The sequence below is a fragment of the Doryrhamphus excisus genome, linkage group LG12 (genome assembly GCF_037039965.1).
Source record: "Doryrhamphus excisus strain RoL-2023G ecotype Guam linkage group LG12, RoL_Dexc_Guam_v1.1, whole genome shotgun sequence".
In the NCBI taxonomy this organism is placed as follows: Eukaryota; Metazoa; Chordata; class Actinopteri; order Syngnathiformes; family Syngnathidae; genus Doryrhamphus; species Doryrhamphus excisus.
The window spans coordinates 102,968-123,412 of record NC_136368.1 but is presented as its reverse complement, the minus strand read 5'-3'; the positions used below and the strand labels follow the sequence as shown (position 1 = coordinate 123,412).

The window sequence follows — 20,445 nt, the reverse complement described above, 5'->3', positions numbered from 1 at the left end:
GTGCGCATGCGCTCCCCGGGATTAATGTCAAGGCACAAAAGTGGCGCTATACCGTCTCGAGCTCTACTCCGGTAAGACCAAATCACACCCAAATCTCGCTTTTATTCTCTCTCTGGCCGACCGTGGCAAAGTTTGGCCAACTTTTGTGACGTTTCGGGAAGACACCTCTCGCTATCCTAGTGCCATTAGTGGCGAGGAGCCCTTTTGACATCAGCAAAGAGTTGAATTTAAAAAAGATGTGTTCCCTTCCTGTGAGTGCTGCCGCCACCAGAGTATTGTTCATTTAGCTCCCTAATGGCGGACGCCAGGCAGTGCTGTTGTTTACCGCTGGGGGGTGGGTAGCGGCGGCGGTGTCGGTGCTCTTCTACGTTTATGTTGTGTCTTGTGAATGCAGCGGAGCCGTGGCGAGGCTTTTGTCGGTACGGCAGCGGGGCCCGCGATGCTTGTGTCGGCGAGGCTGCTTGTTTACCGCCGCATGACACAATTGAGCACAGTTCATGTGATATGTAACGCCAGGGCGCCCCTAGCGGCGCCTTGCCGCCACTGTCGCTGATTGCGCCAGGATGGACTGAGCGTGGAGACTTAACTTTTCAATTAAAGGCCCGGCCTTACAGGTAACGCCAAAATAACCTTTTAGCACTCAAATGTGCACTCATCCTTCCATTATATGTGCGTGGGGGAGACTCGCGTGGAGTAGATATGAAAATGACAAAGTCAAACATCGTGTTGTCTCGCGCGTGTGGTGGGGGGGGGGGGGGGGGGGGACTTGCGTGGCTATTTGCATTCGCTTTTATTAGTACCCATTGGTGCGATTTTACTTGCGATCATATGACTTGCATCGCCACAGTGGCGCAGTTAGCGTCCACGTCTCCTCCCTCCTCAATCTGCCGCTAAATCCACTCGCCGTTTTGCGGCAGGAAATGAAGGGAACGGAACAGACCACATCGGACCACGTTTCTGTGGACCCCCAACTTGGGAGCCCCACCCCCAATCCCCTTGCAGGGGGGGGGGGTGCACAGCTCAATAGCTCAAGCAAGCTGGTTGCGTGTGAAGTTTTGGACCTGGCCGTCGCAGCCAAGTTTGTTAGAGGGGGGTGTTGGTTCGACAGCAGGAAGCGTTCAGGACGGTCTAGGTGATCAAGGGCACGGTCAGGCAGTGTGGGAGGCGTGCTGATTTGGTAACGTTCCCCGGTAGAGGTCACAATACGCTGCCATGGTACAGCCTTGCATTGGAAACGTTTGACGCACACATTTGCGTCTCTTTTGTGTGCTTGTGTGTTGTTTTTGCGCCACATGCGGCGATGTGCGCCATGTCTCCACCTTGTGGGCAGATGTGCAAATGACGTCACTCAGGCGTCGTGCGCAAACGTGCTGGCTTTGCGCCTAATGCGAGGTGACGATGAGCATGATGTTGATCTTGCGCTTCTTGCTGGTTGCACAAAGACACTGTACACCAAATGTACACCAACTGTACACCAACTGTACACCATTACACCCCTCCCCATCCGCCAGCTGCCTACCTGGTGGTGACTTGGAAGGTTGTATGCATAATGTTCATTTGTGTTTCATTCACCTTTTAATGCACGTTGTCTTGTAGCCCTGCATTGCAGTGTGCGCACGCGTTGACCGTATCTCCTCACTTAGTGGCCAGGGATTTGATGTACTCAACTGCAGCGAGTACAGTGGCCATTAGGCGTAAGGCATTGACTCAGGTGGTAAAACGCAGTTACAATGACACAACGACGTGCCATGCGCAACGAGGCAGGGTCGCAACAGCGTCATGCGATCGCTCCTCAACAGTTGCCAGAAACCGTTGGGGGCGAATATCCCGTTTGACAATGAGCAATGCCGCTGCATCGGTAGCGGCCTCTGGGATCGTTGGGAACCAACCATAAATGCTTCAGATGAATGGATTGTAGCGACAAGCACTGTAGCTTAGCATGACGAGAGTGGACATAAATAGCATTAGCAGCGTGCCAGATCGTCACCGGGAAGGCAGAGCCACCATCCACCAGGACCGGCCTGGACTTTGTTGGCACGCAATAAGGTCATAAGTCTTACCTTTATGCAGTCCCATTTAGTATCAGCATTTGGGACCAAATATGAGCCAAAGGAAAAAGGGAGATAATGCTGTAGAGTAGTCAAATCTGTCCAGCGTGGGAGAACGTCAGAAGGTGCATTCAAGGACCTTCAGAGTGGGACTGCTTGCATGTTTCAACATTGCTAACTCCATATTTTGAAATACCATAATGGCCCTAATTTCCCAAATTGATTTACCATTTGCATACAATTTGATGTAGTCATTTACTTGTATTTTAAAGTTTTTTGTTATCATTTCATCATTTTCTCAAATGAAGGCCATACGACAATGAATATTTTTGTAATCACACACGGTGCGTATTCCAGTACATACCTGCTGCTCATGGGGGTTTTGTTCCCAGCCTACCAGCAAATGGTAGCAATTGGTACGTCCACGAAAAAGTCTGTTTTTAACACACCTGCTAGCTTGACACTTTCTTCCATTAGCAATAGAAGTGACAGTTGTAATTAGACTCGGCCCCCAAATGTATCACCATGATGATGATGATGATGATCGGTGGAACAGTCTGTTGTGGGGCTGCCTCCACTTCACTCTGAAACGGCTAGCAGCAGTACGAGGTTCCTCCAAGGCGCGTCAACGTAATCCCCCGTGCTAGCCTGTTGTAAGTCCATGATGGCTGACCGTCATGGATGGCATTCACCTCACTGCAAGGTTACACTTTGCTATCTTACAGCAACTACGGTGCGTTCAAGGACCGCTTAACAATTGCGAAATCTCATCACCAGTGAAGCCTAAATTGGGAGTGGGGGGTGCACTCAGTGAAGCCTAAATTGGGAGCGATAGGTGCACTGTGTTCTTTTTTCAGAGGGCCGGTAATCTATGTTTTCAAATGTACATTTAACTCTAGTTTGCTCACAGCTGGAGGTAAGAACCACAAACTAGTGGTACATTAATCCTAGAATATGGCAAATTTGATGGCATGACCGTGAAGGACCACGCCACCCGGGAGTAGTGGTCTGGCCCCAGGACTTTCTTTGTGGCTGACTTTATGTTTGGGGATGCCGGCGTGGCGATACAGACATTTCTGGTGTCTGGTGGGGTTTGGTGTGTTGAGGGGTGATGGTTTTTTTCCCTCTCGCTCACAATCCACGCAGCTTGTTTACAGCACGTAGGAGAAAAGGAGTGCTTGATTTGCTCACTCCCACCTACAGCACAGTATGGCTAATCAGGCCTCATTGGAGCGTTGATGTTGTTACACTTCCTCGTATCGGCCCAATAATTGTCGCTCTGATAGCTATCTTATTTTGACAGTAGTACATGTATGCTGTACATTTTGATTTCAATTTCATGAACAATTGCCCCCAACTTGGGGTCAAATGTCAAACTCATTTTTGGCCCCGTAGTTTCCCAACCAGCAGGGCCCCCAATGCTGAATTTTGACCGGCTAATGACTTAATGTGGTGAATGTGGTGATTGGCCTGCACTTCCTGTCACGTGGTCCCTGGTGAACTGTGGCCCATCACTTCTGCGCACCCTGGGAACTGAAGCGGACAGAAAAGAGGGACTATTCTCCTGGTCTTGTTTGGTCATCTGCTATTATGCCGCTTCTGGATGCTGAATCCTTCCCATCCCTCGTTCCGGTGCAGCTTTTTGTGGCTCTGGTGTGCGTTGTGGCATGGCTGTCCTGGTTGGGGTGGGACACACAGCCCCCTTGTGGTGTCACTCGTCCGGTGTTAGTAGAGCGACGCGGGCTGACGTGCACGTATCAGCCAGCGCTGTAACCAGATGCAGAGCTTACAGAACGCGTCCCTGCGGTGATGTCGGTGGTGCTGGTGGGCCTTGCTGTCACCATGGCAACCAAGGTGTAGCTTCACGGGTTACTGAGGCAACAGGGAAATAAAAAAGGGCAAAAAAGAAGCTTCAGAGGGAGGGATGAGAGCGACAGCAGGTGCGAGGCGGCGCGTGCTACCTTGCGTGTCGGGTCAGGAGCAGGATTAGCAATGTTAGCGTGCGGTGGGGACATTATAGGTCTTAATTGCAAGCAGCCATTAGATGTTAACGCAAAGCCTATTGTCACTGACTTTTATTTTGAAAGTGTGATAGGAAGTGCACAAGCTCGAGGCTCCTCTCTGGAACACAAATTTCCTTTTGGTTTGAGGGTTTCAGGTGAGGCGTGGATGAAGGTCCAAGCTTCAGCTGATCTTGGTGTCGACCAGGAGGGCAAGGCCTTTTGTGGGCACGGCCCGTCTCGGGTCACCTGCTCTACCTGTCCAGCTGTCAGACTCCATAAAACCAAAGGCTGCTGCCGGGTGGCCTAATTGCCTTTTTGTTTGCGTTGCCAGGTGGTTGCCTTAGTGATGGATGGGGAGTTGGAACCAAACCCTGCTGTTGCAGAGGAGGCGGGGGAGCCAGAGGAGCACATGGATGCCACCCCTTCCCCTTGCCAGCAGGCCGCGCCTCCCATTGTGGTGGTTGCAGAGTCAGTTTCCATGGCAACAGACGAGGACGCTCCAAAGAAGGGCTGCACCGACGATGACGACGACGTGGTTCTGGTCGACGAGGAGGCACCCGAGCCACCGGCATCAACGTCTTCCCAAGACACGCCCATGTCCAAGGATCCAGAACCCCCCGCTGCCACCGCAGACATGTCTGCGGCGGCGACGCCTACGTCCACCGGTGCGTCCGAGTCCTCGAACCCGGCTACGACTGAGCCCATCGTCATTGACGACGAGGAAGAGTCTGAGGAGAAGCAAGCCTCTTCTCCCTCAACCGCGCCCACTGGTGGCTCCTCCCCCGGCACCGTCAGCAGCACAGACCCAAATTCGGATATCCGGATCGCCAATGTCACAACGCTGGGTCAAAGAGGTGAAAAAGAAGCAGGTGCAGATGCCCAGGCGGACCTGATGATAACCTCTGTGACATCACTGCAGGGAGGAGCAGTGGTAAACACATGACTTTATTGTACACACGTGGAGATCTATCTTATCTGGAGTACACCCAAGGTAACGTGAGCACCTTGTCTCCAGGCAGGTGAAGGCCCGGCAGAGGAAAATGGTCTTCAGATTTGCAGCGCGTTCAGCTTGAACACTGACAATGTGTCCGGAAAACCCAGCGCTTCCTTCAATCCTGGGCGAGGGTCGGCGGTGCAGAACGGGGACGCGGGGACGCACAACAGGACAGGTGGAGCCTCCGTTCTCCGTGTCTTGTTGTACTTTGTTTCATTTACCACGGACTCATTCTCTCCTTCCCTGCAGACTCCTGGATTTCCCAGTCGGCGTCAGTCCCTCGCAACCAAAAGCAGACAGGGGTGGACTCTCCTTCGCCTGCCACCTCCCTGCCCAAACCTCCAGGACAGTCTTCCTCCTCCTCACCAGGTTCCCAGCCACAGCCCAGGACGGTGAAGGTGACCTTCATGAATGATAGTGACAGTAGTTTGTAGATTTGTGTTCATCGGAGGGCAGTGTCAAAATGAAGCTGTGCAGGGCCTACATAAGATCCGTGGTAGGGATGCTTTCATGCATCCATCCCAGCGATAGCGCCGATTTCCATAAAAAACATGTGATCAGCGCCCATCACAAAAAGCAATGGCCGTGCTGTAGCAAATCCTCACCAACAAAATGGCGCTTGTCACATTGAGCTCGCCACAGGCTAGGGCAATCTTCGCCAGCCAAACCTTTCTTGCATCTTTGTTTACGCGCTGCGCCTAGCTGTCACTGGCTGAACATCGGCAGCAGTTGGTTAGCTTACTTGCTACCACAGTAACATTCTGTTTTGAAAACCAGCAATGCGGGTAGCTTGTCTTTGTCCCACAGGTAAGTTTACTATCTTGTCATCATGCTAATGATGTATTGTCCTCCAAACACCATCGTGTGTCCAGCCTATCCTAACCTCGGTCCTATCCTCCTATCCGAGCTCGCCAGGTGATGTTGAGTAGCTCACAACGGGTCAAAGACGACTTGCCTCAACTCTTGGTTTTCTATTCTGTTGGAGCTGTTGACTGCAGACGTTCTGCCTGTTTGTAATGACAAATGACCACAGAATGGCGTGAAGACAGCAGCTACTTTGTTTGGGTGGAGATCTGCTGGCTAAATTAGTGGCCGGACATAAATGTTCACTTTTTTAAGGATTGCCTATCTCCCCTGGGCCTTGGAATTGTCTGGTGCCCCTGACCACTGACAAAAATGTGCAGTTAATCCATGTGTCGGTATGGGCGCATCTCACTGGTGGACGATGGGAATCAGTAGCATAAAACCCTGGTGGGAGGGATGGGACGGTCACTGGTGGTACAATACGAGAAACTGCTGTTGAATTCTTTCAGGTGACCTGTGCCAACTGTAAAAAGCCTCTCAAGAAAGGCCAGACTGCGTACCAACGTAAAGGCTCCACACACCTCTTCTGCTCCACCACCTGCCTATCCGCCTTCTCGCACAAACCCGCCCCCAAGAAAAGCTGCACCATGTGCAAAAAGTGAGTTTCTGCTGACTTCCAAGTTACCGAAAATTGATTTGTACTTTCAAGTCGCTGTTTTGGACTTCTTGTTTGTCATTGCTAATATTGTAGTGGCTGTCACTCTGCCCCCCAGGGACATCACAAACATGAAAGGTACCATCGTGGCTCAAGTAGACTCCAGCGAGTCCTTCCAGGAGTTCTGCAGCACCGGCTGCCTCGGCGCATATGAGAACAAGCAGAACCCGCCCAAGTCCAACCTCAAAACCAAATGTACTGTCTGCGGCAAGCTCACGGAGGTCAGTGCTCGTGACGTGGGGGTGCAAGGTGGAGTGACAAGCGGGCCTTGGATGCTCTGGATCACAGATGTCCTACTAGGAGCTCGCCAGCACATTTTGAGCAGCTTATCAATGGGTCAAATATGTGAACTTTTAAACGCAGACATGAGATGACAATTCAAGATTCAAATGAACAAAAGCTCAGAGGAGTTAAAATGTGACCCAAGTCATTGCATTATGCTGTAATGTCCATCTGATTGGAAGTGAAGCTGTATCAGGAAACCCTTAAAATGCTAACTGTGGGTTGTGCTTGTCAGCATTTTATTAATATTCTGGCAAAACAGGCCTATTCAATGTTGAAATAATCCCAATAATTGTCACAAAATGGAGTAGCTATTTGTCTGGAGACATCCGATCCACAGAAGCTCACGGAACGCTGCTAAATTCTCCTATTTTGGCTAGCTTTGTAGAGGCTAGCCCCTGCTTTATACCGCCACTGTCACCTCTCAAGCACAAACACGACAGCTCTATCATTGGCATCTCCATGCTGCTGTCCGTCACTTCATTTGCATATAAAACAATTGTGCCTTACAGGGAACACACGCAGGACATCAACGGTCATCTATTGAAATAAAATACAAGAAATGTATGGGGGGAAAGTCTCTAATAATCTAATGCTGCTCACCACAGGCCCCCTACAATTCATCCAAATAGTGCTTTCAATAGCTTGCATCAAAATGGAATGACACATTCCTGGTGGGATACATGATGGGCATCCGCCACCCTGCATCAGAATTTTTTTGCTGTTCTCAAGAATCGTAGTTGACATGAAATGATTGACAAATCTGTGTGCGCAGATCCGCCACGAGGTCAGCTTCAAGACGGTGACCCACAAGATCTGCAGCGACATATGCTTCAACGTGTACCGCCGCGCCAATGGCTTGATCATGAACTGCTGCGAGCAGTGCGGCGACTACCTGCCCAGCCGGGTCTCGGCCAACCACTTCCTGCTGGTCGACGGCCAACAGAAGCGCTTCTGCTGCCAGAACTGCATCAGGGACTACAAGCAGGTACTGTAGGCCTCCACTCTGGCCGCTCGCTTGGATTGTTTTTAGGTCCTTCTTTGCGCAACCGCACGCACCCTCTTCACAGACAATTCCCTGCTAGAGCTTGACAGGCAGACGGAAGAGCAACAATGTCTCAGCATGATCTGAAAGCATCCAATCCGATTGCTCCGTCTCAGCGGTGCTGGGGGAGGACCGTAGTTCCACGCCATCTGGGGATTGCCAGGATGTACTGTCATGGAACAACCATGCCATTTTCTGTCTGTGACAGTAGCTCAGCATCCTGGCACCGTTTCTCCATCTTTGATTCTAGCGTTTGGCTCTACGCTCAAGGAACGTCACCAACGACATGCTGGATAGTTTGCTAGTCGCCACAAGTCAAAGGCTGGATTGTAGTTGTTGCCTGGCAACACCAGCTCATTAGACCGTCGACGAGGTCTAGCGGAGGAAACCATCTTGATGTCTGTCATCACAACTGAAATGCACCGTATAGGCTCAACTATAGCGACGAAGTGTGGAGTTCTCTTCTACTTGTTTGGGAAGGTTTTCTACAAGTGTTTCTTCATCGTCTTTTCTCCATTTGTCAGCTCAGCTCCAATTTCTTTTCTAGTTAACGCCATAGGTCCAAAAATGTTCCTGCTGGGATGAAGCATTAAGATTCGGGGCCAATCAAGGGCTCCAGTCCAACCTCTGATTGAAACTGCTCGTTTTCGGCATCTGTGTCGCAGGCTCACAGTAAGCTAGCGAGCTGCTTGACTTGTAAAACGCTGATCAAGACGGGCGAAGTGGTGCTCGGCCTCGGAGCGGACGGCGCCATGGGCTCCTACTGCTCCGCCAACTGCATGAACAAGGCCAAGTTGTCGGCGGTGACCTACCACAGTGAGTAACCTAAAGCAAGGCACTTTAGGAAGTACCGCTATGGACCTACAACTGACCAAAACATAAGGTACACCCGCATCGCCATGCAAAGCAAAACTCTGTACACATGCCCACATAGAGTAGCCAGACCGTACGCTAGATGGCGACGCCTCATGTCCATGTGCCAGTGGATGCAATACTAGCCTACTGCTCCACCCACCGAGACAAAGACACTGTATGACTGAGAAGAGGGCTCACTCCATTCCATAAAAAGGGTGTCATTTTCCTCTTTTGAGTAGCGGTCTGGGCACGGTCTAATGAGGTCAATGCATTGTCCCGTTTGCAGATGCGGAGCCCACGTGTCACTTCTGTAAGAGGAATTCTTTGCCTCAGTACCAAGCAACTCTGCCTGAGGGAAACGTGCTCAATTTCTGCAGCTCGCACTGCGTCACCAAGTTCCAGGTGGAGTCCGGATTCTGCCAATAATTCCAAAAAAATTCCCTCGTCCTGCATACCGGGAAAGAATCTTTAGAATCCTCAATGGGGTGTGGGATGTTGTTACAGAATACGACTCTTCAGACGGCCACTAATGGACAGACGCCACTCTCCACGACCAACAGTGCTGTCCAGCTCAAGTGCAACTACTGTCGTGGAACCTTCAGCATGAAGCCCCAAACTCTGGAGTGGGAAGTGAGATGGGAATCCTTATGGGAGGACAGGGCTGTGTTGTGACTTGACAAGAGGCACCGTGCCTCACGGTGGGTGTCTGTCCTTCCCCCTCCTGTCCAGGATAAAATGTACCACTTCTGCAGCAAGGTGTGCTGTGATGACTACAAGAAGCTGCACTGCATTGTGACCCTCTGCGAGTACTGCCAGGAGGAGAAGACTCTGCACGACATGGTGAAGTTCTCAGGAGAGAAGAAGCCTTTTTGCAGCGAAGGTAGCGATGCATGTGCCGTATGCGGTTTAGGATTTGAAGTGAAAATAAGGTTTTCATGGATGTTTTTGTGCTCCAGGTTGCAAGCTGCTGTACAAGCAGGACTTCACCAAGCGTTTGGGCCTGAAGTGCGTCAGCTGTAACCACTGCAACCAGCTGTGCAAGAGAGCCGTGACGCGCCAGCTCGGCGGCATGACCCGTGACTTCTGCAGCGAGGAGTGCGGCAAGAAGTTTGACGACTGGTACCACAAGGTTTGTCCGCCACCGCTGCGCTTTATTTTTTGTTTTGTTTTTTTGCTTGAATGATCCAAAAATGACCTTGTCTGGTCACCAGGCGGCAAGGTGCGACTGCTGCAAGGTGCAGGGGCAGCTGACAGAGTCTGTGATGTGGAGGTCAGAGTTGAAGCAATTCTGTGACCAGCAGTGTCTTCTGAGGTTCTACTGCCAGCAGAACGAGCCCATCATGGCCACGCAGAAAGGCCCGGAGAACAGCATCACGGGTAGGAGGACACACTCTCCTTCTGGTTGTTTTACCCCATGATGGGTGCTAGTCGCTCTGCCTTAAAGCAACTTGGACATGAGAGATTTTTGTCTTTCAGGAACTGAAATGCAAGGTTCCAAGCTTGGGGTAAGTCAGCGTTTTGGGTTCCACCTGCATTTGGTTAACACGGTCATATGGCCCGCTCTTAAACCTTAAAGGCTCTCTGTCCCGTGTTGCAGCTGGTGGGCCAGGGCACTTTCGCGGGCAGCGGCCTGATCAGGGACGTTAAAAACAAGGCGGTGCTTTGCAAGCCGCTCACCCTGACCAAGGCCACCTACTGCAAGCCACACATGCAGAGCAAACCCATCCAGACAGGTACACGCACCGTGTTCACGATCATTTGGAATGCTTCCTCTTGGAGGGTGGCGCTAATAAGGCACCTCATCATGGCATGTTTTAATGTCATAAATCCAAATTTGTCCTCAGATGTTGATGATGGTGTAAAGAGAGAGTATGTCCCTGTCCCCATACCCGTGCCCGTCTTCATCCCCATGCCCATGAACATGTACACCCAGGTCACGCCCACACCGCTCTCCATGCCTTTACCGGTAAGACCCCCTGTTCAGGAACCTTGACACTACCCATGCAGACAACAAATGAAGTCTTTGGTGACTAAGCACAACCTGTCCCGCCCCGGCCAGCTTCCTGTGCCCTTCGTCCTGCCCACCACCCTGCAGGGGGCAGACCAGATGGTGCAAGCCATCAAGGAGCTGAAGGGCAATGTGCCCTCTGACCTTGCAGACACGGACCCGCTGGCTAAGATGGAGGAGCAGAAACCAGGTACCTTCACCAGTCCATAATGCCTCTTCTTGTTGGTTGTCCCCAGAAAATATAGACTTATGGAAGACCTTTCGGGATGTGACCTTTCAGATGTAAAGCTGGTGGAGGTGAAAAGTGAGCATGTGGCTGAGGAAGCCACCAGTAAGACCCTGGAGAAGGAGGAGGAAGACGAGGAGGGCAAATATGAACCTGATATGGACCTGGAGGCAGACTTTCCTCAAGGTGAATCAGTGCTTCACTGTGATTTATTTCAAATGTGCTTTTTGAGAAGCCACTTGAGATAAGGGATGGGTGCAGTATGTCCCAAAATCCATATTGTGCTATACATGGCAACCTTTTGATGCCTAGCCTACCGCTTGCTACATGCCAACATAGTAATAATCATATTTACGTATCATCCTTCTGATGCCTTTATATTTGTATTTGACTTCATTTAGACGTTTTTATTCTTAAATGCTTAATTTAGGCAAAACAGCCATTTGTATAAAAATGCATCATTTGACCAATTTGCGGAGCACAAAGTGGCGAGGGATGACGACATAGTTTGGACCTTTTATGATTACAAAACTAATCATACAGCATAATCTTCAGAAGAAAATTCATGTGCGAGCTGCAGAGGCTTGTTTTTAGTGACTTCACTGTGTGTATCAGTACTTTTTAAAACATTCTGAGCACATTCAACAATACCATGACAATAATGTGATATGTGACGCGCTAAGTAACCAACCAAGTATATGGAAGGAAAATACCCATGCCAAAAAAACACCAATACATTCTCGCCGCAAGGTACGCTGGGTAGCTTGTGAATGAATGAGATGGCCCTTATTGATCTTGTCACTTATACAGAAGTCCCAGCGACGTTGTGCAATCATCCGTCCATATACAGTGAAGAAAATAAGTATTTGAACACCCTGCTATTTTGCTATTTCTCCCACTTAGAAATCATGGAGGGGTCTGAAATTTTCATCGTAGGTGCATGTCCACTGTGAGAGAGATAAACTAAAAAGAAAAATCCAGAAATCACAATGCATGATTTTTTAACAATTTATTTGTGTGATACAGCTGCTAATAAGTATTTGAACACCTGAGAAAATGAATGTTAATATTTGCTACAGTAGCCTTTGTTTGCTATTACAGAGGTCAAACGTTTCCTGTAGTTTTTCACCAGGTTTGCACACACTGCAGGAGGGATCTTGGCCCACTCCTCCACACAGATCTTCTCTAGATCAGTCAGGTTTCTGGGCTGTCGCTGAGAAACACGGAGTTTGAGCTCCCTCCAAAGATTTTCGATTGGGTTCAGGTCTGGAGACTGGCTGGGCCATGCTAGAACCTTGATATGCTTCTTACGGAGCCACTCCTTGGTTTTCCTGGCTGTGTGCTTCGGGTCGTTGTCGTGTTGGAAGACCCAGCCACGACCCATCTTCAATGCTCTGACAGAGGGAAGGAGGTTGTTCCCCAAAATCTCACAATACACGGCCCCAGTCATCCTCTCTTTAATGCAGTGCACTCGTCCTGTCCCATGTGCAGAAAAACACCCCCAAAGCATGATGCTACCACCCCCATGCTTCACAGTAGGGATGGTGTTCTTCGGATTGTACTCTTCATTCTTCTTCCTCCAAACACGCTTATTGGAATTATGACCAAAAAGTTCTATTTTGGTCTCATCTGACCATAAAACTTTCTCCCATGACTCCTCTGTATCATCCAAATGGTCATATGCAAACTTAAGACGGGCCTTGACATGTGCTGGTTTAAGCAGGGGAACCTTTCGTGCCATGCATGATTTCACATCATGACGTCTTAGTGTATTACCTACAGTAACCTTGGAAACGATGGTCCCAGCTCTTTTCAGGTCATTGACCAAGTCCTGTCGTGTAGTTCTGGGCTGATTCCTCACCTTTCTTAGAATCATTGAGACCCCACGAGGTGATATCTTGCATGGGGCTCCACTCCGATTGAGATTGACCGTCATGTTTAGCTTCTTCCATTTTCTAATGATAGCTCCAACAGTGGACCTTTTTTCACCAAGCTGCTTGGTAATTGCTCCGTAGCCCTTTCCAGCCTTGTGGAAGTGTACAATTTTGTCTCTGGTGTCTTTGGACAGCTCTTTGGTCTTCGCCATGTTACAAGTTAAAGTCTTACTGATTGTATGGGGTGGACAGGTGTCTTTATGCAGCTAACGACCTCAAACAGGTGCATCTGATTCAGGATGATACATGGAGTGCAGGTGGACTTCTAATGGGCAGACTAACAGGTCTTTCAGGGTCAGAATTCTAGATGATACACAGGTGTTCAAATACTTATTTGCAGCTGTATCACACAAATAAATTGTTAAAAAATCATGCATTGTGATTTCTGGATTTTTCTTTTTAGTTTATCTCTCTCACAGTGGACATGCACCTACGATGAAAATTTCAGACCCCTCCATGATTTCTAAGTGGGAGAAATAGCAAAATAGCAGGGTGTTCAAATACTTATTTTCTTCACTGTACAGACGACATACTATACAGTGAGTGGACTGTATATGTGAGGCCCCTCTGCCAATGTTTTTCACCCGGGACTTGCTCACCCTGATGTACTGCTGACTCATTGATGCTGAGTCATCCTTGGTCTAATTGACAGCCTCTGCTTTAGACCCGCCTCCTGTCGCAGAGACGATGGACGAGGACCCGAGCTCGACTCTACCGCCAGTTCTCACAGAGGAAAGTGGGCAGGCAGATGAGTCCATACCCCGACCTCAGCCAAGGACACGAGTACGCACACCACAATTGTTCAATTGATCATAGCCTGAGCGCGCCACGCCTCGGGTTGCGGGTCCAAGCGCACACACCCACACAATGCTGTAATCGCCGTGTTTGTGTTGCAGGGCAGCAAAAGGCTGGCAGCGGAGGTGGGATTTGATCAAACCTCGCCCCCACCCTCCACGGCACATTCACTGCCTCTTAAAGCTCGCTACGGCATCAACGCGTGGAAGCGCTGGGCGTTATCCGCTTCTGACCACACAGATGACCGAAACAAGGACAACGCCTCAGAAGCAGGTCCGTGGAACCTCACAGGATGGTTGGACGTCTTGACCAGCTTTTGTCCTGGCAGCTAACAGCCGTACGCGTGTTGCAGCTCCAGCGGCCCCCCTCACCAGTAACTTGGCGTCGCTGAGTGCGGAGGAGCTAAACATGGCGCTGTCCCGCTTCGTCAGGGAGGCATGCAGGCCCAGTGGGGAGCGCTACTCCCCCGACAGCATTCTCTACCTCTGCTTGGGCATCCAGCAGGTTGGTCATGGTTTTTACTCTTGGTCTGAAATAAAAAAAAAACATGTTGTTGCTCAAGGGAATGCACAATTTGGCAAAAAATGTGACTCAACATCGATTATATTTTAGTAGTTTTGACACACGCACACGTTTCGGCCATGTCCTTACAGAAATCACACTTTCTATTATTATTATTATTATTATTATTATTATTATAAGACTCTACACCGCAGTGGCCTTTCTCACCTTCATGAAAGGAGAAACAAAGACAAAACAATCCATGTCTAAAACAATACCTTGGTGCACAGGGAGTTGGTTGGCATGATGCTGAGGAGGAAGGTAGACATACCGTGTGACCAGGAGACCTGGTGGAAAGGTAGCAAGGCTAGAAGTTTAGGAGCAAGGTTCAACTTGTTCTATCATGGTGGACATGGAAGAGAAATGGAGTAGGAGGAGTCGGTTAAGAAGGTCCTGGAGGTCAAAAGAGTGTCTGATAGGGGGATGAGTCTGAAGATAGAAATTGAAGGTGTGATGTTCAATGGTTTCATGCCAACAAAGAGTTCTACAGATGCAGTATTGGCTTTAAGAATGTTCATAGAGAAGGTGTTTGTAGATGTGGAGAAAGCCTAGGACGGGGAAGATGTGCTGGAGGTGGCACTGATGCTGGAAGAGTGGAGGTTTGCCCTGGAAAGGAGAGGAATGAAGATTAGCCGCACATATATGGTTAGCCGTATATGTGTGGGAATGAGAGGGACCCGAGTGGAAGAGTCAGGTTACAGGGAGAAGAGATACAGAAGGTGGAGAATTTGAAGTACTGTTCTGGTCAACAGTCCAGAAGAATGGAGATGGTGAAAAGGAGGTGAAGAAGCGTGTGCAGGCAGGATGGATATTTTTTTGCCTTCCTTGCCTAAATCAAAAGAATTCCTGCCATTTTGGAGGAAGGAACCAAAGTTTGTGTGAGTGTTTCCCATAGGATACATTAGAGCGGTGCACAGCTCCGCCTCCTGCTCCGCCTCCTGCTCCACATGCAGCACATGCAGCACATGGCAGCACAGCTTCATGGCTGCTGCTTCACGGCTGCTGCTTCACGGCTGCTGTACTCTTTCTGTACCTGGGAGGCGGTGCCGAGACAACGTAAGAAAGTCCCTCCGGGGTTTTGGACATTGGGTCTGGGAGCAAGTTTGTGTAGCTCCCTGAACAGGGTTTCCTCATTTCATTTATTTTCGACGTGTTCTTCTAGACGTGTTCTTCCAGGTGGACTTTCTGTTGAATAGTTTTTTTGGTTTAGTGTCCAATGATTTCAACTTCTTTTGCTGTTCACATCCTGACAAAAGTGATGATGAATTAGGGATGAGGACACTTGGCTGTTGTGGCGTCCCTCTTCTATCGGAGCCTTTAAAATGAATGAATGAATAACGCAGCCTTTTCTTTTCAAGCATCTCCACACCAAAGGCCGAAAGGATGACCTCTTCAGTGACCTTTGCTACCAGCAGTTTGGGGAGGAACTCAATAAGGTCCTGAAGGACTGGAAGCCCAGTGTGCTTCCCGATGGTGAGTGGTACCCCCTTTACACGGAAAGTGTCCACTTGGGTGATGTGTAATTTGAATGATTGTAATGACGTACATAATCACCTCCTGACACGCTGTGATTGTACTTGGTCGTATGAAGACAAGCACACAGCCAGTAAGTCCAAAGTGTCAATCCATTTGGGATGTACGCCGCCCCCTGCAGGCTCGCTGTGGGGTCGCGTGGAGGAGCAGAGCCTGTGGAGCAGCCGTCAGTTGGGGGAGGAGACCCCCGCCAGCCTGCTGCGCTCTCTGGTCTACCTGAACACCAAATATTTGGGCCTGCGCACCACCGAGCAGCACATGCGCCTGTCCTTCGCCAACGTCTACGGCCCGGACACGGTCCATCCTGTCCTGTCCAAGTCGACCAGCACCTGCATCCGCGTGCCTTCCGTCTCTCAGGATCACAATGGTGCGGCCTTCACTGCTGCACGTTTCTCCACTCCGCTTTGACCTTGGCATTGTCTTTCAGTCGTGAAGGAGTCTCGTAAGAGGAAGTTGGACGATCGGGAAGCTGAAGCAGGTGTCCCCGCCAGAAAGCACGAGCTTCACCTTTATGAGCTCTACAGATCCAAGTGGTACGTCTTTCACTCTTGTCATAAGATGGCCTCACATTATTCACCCATGTCAATAGTGAAATCATGAGCATTACGTCATCATTGGACACGTTTATTGGTGTTCGTGCTGCAGTCGGCATGTTCCAGGATGCTAAAAGGAAGCAGACAGGCTATCTCCCAATAAGTACTACAACTTATTGCATACGGCATGACATGTGCCTTGCATACATTCATCATATCTAATATTAATATCTATTAATTGCATTGTTGTCCATAGTTAACCCATTAATTGCAGGTACTTGTATCTCCAATAAGTAGGGCTGTAAATCTTTGTGGTAAAGGATTGGATACGCACGTAGATGCGTGGGTTACCATGTGGTTCAAAGAGGATATACTATTATTGAGTTGTGGACTCCTGTAGAGCAGCTACACAATAACCCACACAGCAAGCTAGGTCCCATGTCAAATCTTGGTTAGATTTGGTACCATTACCTTTCGTTGATGTAGACATCAATCTTACATTGTAAAATAAAGAAGCCAGAACTCCAGGCTGGTACTGGCGGATGCTGGTTCTGTGTTCATGTAGTGCTCTTCCTGTCTTGGTTTGACAATACATAATAATAATAATAATAATAATATGAATTCTATGGCTGCAATGCAGTGTCTTGCTTTGAAGGATCAGAGCTGCTTCTAGAAAGTCCTGTGATGAGAACGTCATGCTGTTCACATCCTGAAGCTCAGTGATGACTAGATCTTCTGAGGACTTGCTGTGCATCTTGTTCCCCATACGAGCAGCCATAGCCTTCATAACATTCACCATGGCTGTCACCTCTCTTCCATTCCCCTCCAACCCATCTTTCCCCACCCCAGCCCGCCGTCGCTGCGGGAGAGCTCGGATGTCTTCTACGTTCAGCCCGATCCCACCTGCGACCCAGACGGGATGGTGTGGTTCACCTCCACGCCCGTGGAACCTCGAATGCTGGAGAGCCTCCTCGCCAGAGTCCTCCTGGTCCGGAACGTTTACACGGACACGCCACACTTGGAGGAGGAGGAGGAGGAGGAGGAGGAGAAAGATGGAGCTGAGGGGGAGTAGTGACGAGTCTTCTTGGACCGGTAGATTGTTAGTAGATCCACAGGAGGGCGATAGTGAGTAGCGTGTGTGCTCTTCCAACGTTTTGTCATGTAATCCGCCTTCATTCCTTCCACCACGACCCGCCACGTCCTCCTGGCGAGGGAACCACCTCTGCAGGGAAGCATGGAAGGACTGGGCTTCATATGGAGAAAGAGGGATGTGTGTTGCTGGGCTTTTCAAGAAAAAAAGCGTCTGTAGGACCCAGACCAGCGCTCAGAAGACGCTTGGGCCTGAATTTGAATGCGGTGAGGTGATTGGCAGGGAACAGACAATCACCGCAACTTTGCTATGTCCTGTCGGCATCCCTCTTGCCGAGAAGTCAGTGAACGCCACCCCAGATGCCATAGTGGCCCCCCTTTTCCAGCACCAGTTATCCAAAGCAACCCACATGAGTCGCGGTTGGAGACCACGAGACCATTTCAAAAGCAGCCACCGGGAGGCGTAACGGTAACTGTGGGCTTGCTACACATGCTAGCTAAGCTACGCTAACATGCTGCCTTCCTCCATTCATGTCCTGTAGCATTGTACACGCTGGCGGTCTTGGGTGGTCTGGAGGCATCTCCTGAAGGTCATGTGGACCGGGCTGGTCACAAAAGGGATGAAACACCCTTGTTTTCTTTTGGATGATATTTATGTCCTCTTGCGTTGTTCTTGAAGGGGCTCCAAATTCACTCCTCACGAGCACAAGCAGCTCCTCCACTTGAAGGAAGTGCTCATCTTTTGTTTCCCATTTGAAAAGCTGATTTGCTTTGAGCGTTAATTCATTGGTTGTCAGAAAGACGTTTCTCCTAAAACTAAACTCAGGTTTGCTTTCAAAAGATTTGCCATGGAATAGCTCCAGTTCCTATTACTTCCAGGCTCTGCTGGCTGAGATGATCCTGACGGCCGTTAAGGTAGAACTGATGACTTCTGGAGCATCTTTGGAGTTAACTGCAGAACCTCAGTGCCGCTCGGCCGCTCCTCGGCGGAGGACATATGCATGAGATTCTGCTCTCTAGTCCGCTTGAACCTCTTACAGGGACACGGTCGGGTCGCTTCCTCAGTACCAGACTCAAATCAGAACCTTTAATAAGCGAGCCCCTTGGAGGCCACACCGCCGTAGAGGGCGAGGGCGGCGGTGTCGCCGGGCTCGGACTCGGGTCGGCGCGTGTAAATGTGCCTCGTGTAAATAGTTGAACGTCTGACACGTCGGGAGTGTGTGTGTGCGTGTGTGCGTGCGTGCGTGGACTCCTCTGCTGGTGCGCTCGTGTTCAATAAATGATTTCTTTTTTCTAACCGCACGCCTCGCTGTCCTCTTTCCTGCGAGCAAGGATGGCGTCCGGTCCTGCCAAGAGCTCAACTTGTACTTTTGGAACGCCCATGTCTCACATGAGGGTTGCAGTTGCTGGGCAAAAGGCCACCTTTGCTGTAAAGGCATGAATGCCTGAATGCTATTCCACCAATGAGGAAGAAGACAACTTAAGAAATAGCAATCTGCACTCTTGGATCTTAAGGAGGTTCCTAAGCAGAGCTTCAAAATCACCTTACATTTACATACACAAAAATACAGTAGTTACTGAGGAACTAGGCGCATCACTGTAGAGTAGTTACTGAGGAGCTAATGACTAAGATGCATCAATTTAGAGTAGTTACCAAGGAGCTTATCAATTTTGAGGGGCTACTGTCTGGATCTCGCCATGACAGAATGGGACAAGATCTGAGGTGGACCACCATAGAGGCGTTGCCCCAGAGGGCCCTGGTTTGGCTGCCGATCATCCCAAGACCCGTGGATGCTAGGTGACTGTACTCTGTGTACTTCTATTTGACTGTACTCTGTATACTTCTATTTGACTGTACTCTGTACTTCTATTTGACTGTACTCTACTTCCATTGGACATGTGGATGCGGAGGACCAACACACATCAGGAAGAGAAAAGGCAATGAGACAATAAGCGTGAAGTGAAATGGGCCGTCATCAGCCGATATGAAAAGTGTAAGATGATGAAGTTGTTTCTTAGAATTGCTTCAACAATGCCCAGTTTGTCATGTCATGCACACCTTTCTCCAGGAGGGGGCGATGTGGTGCTTGTGAGCGACCGTGACCTCCACTGACCCCAGTGCTGGAAGAAGACTCGGAGGTGGGTGACGCCATCTTGCTTTGTTGGCTTCCCTTGTGAATGAAAGTGAAACCAACATGGACGCACAAATGTGGATGACTTTTTATGGCGTGTGTGCAAGCTGGGACGCCCACCTCACCCTGGTGACGCTGGCCCTTGGCCCCTGATCACCTTCCCTCCAGTGGGCGTCCTGGAGATGTGGTCATGCAAACGCTTCAAATGGCGTCTTCCTGTTGCCGCGGCCAAACGGTGCCATGTTTCCAACGCCAATCTTATTTCCTTGGGCTTGTACAGAGAAGCTTTTGTTCTGCCTTGCTGGGGGGGTGCGGGGTGTCAGAGCTGGCCAGACTCCAGTCACTGGTCCCATTCAAGAGCCGCCTGCGTGTTTGGATGTAAAAACATTTTTTGTCGCCCCCGTGGGCTCCCACCCTTTTTTGTTTGGGCTCAATCCTCGGGCCTTTGAAGGCTGACAAAGAGAGCGCTTCGCTCAGCAGGGCGGCGTGGACGAGGCGCGGGGGGCCAGACTATAGGCAGTGATTAGCCCCTCTAATGTGCCCCCAATCCACCCATCACATGATATGAACTTTAATGGTAAAACGGCCACTGGGTGGGGGCAAGGTCACGGGGGGCAGCTGCGTTTGTCAGGTGGTGTGCAAATGTGCGGGTGGTCCTAGGGTGGCGTGTTGAGCTATGCTATCCTATACTGTGTACGTGCAGTAATAAGGTGAGATCAAATGCGGGGGGAGGCTGGGGAAGGGCGCCGTCCATCAACTTGAATTGACTTTGGCCCGATGCTGTCCATGAAGCCCAGCGTGCCAAAGTGAACAGGGGAATGGGTCACGTGTCTGACACGCTGGGAACGGGTGGTCACCTTGGCACCCGGGGTGAGGGGTGAGACCCAA

General features: G+C 50.0%; 1 protein-coding gene across 1 annotated transcript; it reads left to right on the top strand.

Moving 5' to 3' along the window:
- Positions 1–79: 79 nt before the first annotated feature.
- zmym2 (zinc finger, MYM-type 2) lies at positions 80–18,742 on the top strand. Its single transcript, XM_058082994.2, has 25 exons — positions 80–251; positions 4,383–4,982; positions 5,067–5,220; positions 5,295–5,448; positions 6,364–6,507; positions 6,623–6,785; positions 7,622–7,834; positions 8,557–8,707; positions 9,033–9,148; positions 9,251–9,376; positions 9,476–9,626; positions 9,703–9,875; positions 9,958–10,123; positions 10,223–10,251; positions 10,344–10,479; positions 10,591–10,712; positions 10,806–10,944; positions 11,035–11,166; positions 13,567–13,697; positions 13,811–13,982; positions 14,062–14,213; positions 15,629–15,743; positions 15,925–16,170; positions 16,231–16,336; positions 17,186–18,742. The coding sequence occupies exons 1-25, from the start codon at positions 237–239 to the stop codon at positions 17,406–17,408; spliced, it is 4,029 nt and encodes a 1,342-aa protein (XP_057938977.2). The 5' UTR covers positions 80–236; the 3' UTR covers positions 17,409–18,742.
- Positions 18,743–20,445: the final 1,703 nt, after the last annotated feature.

Bases quoted from the DNA above. Each gene is read 5' to 3' on its own strand.
- zmym2 (XM_058082994.2), top strand. The intron at 6,508-6,622 runs GTGAGTTTCTGC...TCTGCCCCCCAG, and splicing joins AGCTGCACCATGTGCAAAAA to GGACATCACAAACATGAAAG. The intron at 9,876-9,957 runs GTTTGTCCGCCA...TCTGGTCACCAG, and splicing joins TTGACGACTGGTACCACAAG to GCGGCAAGGTGCGACTGCTG.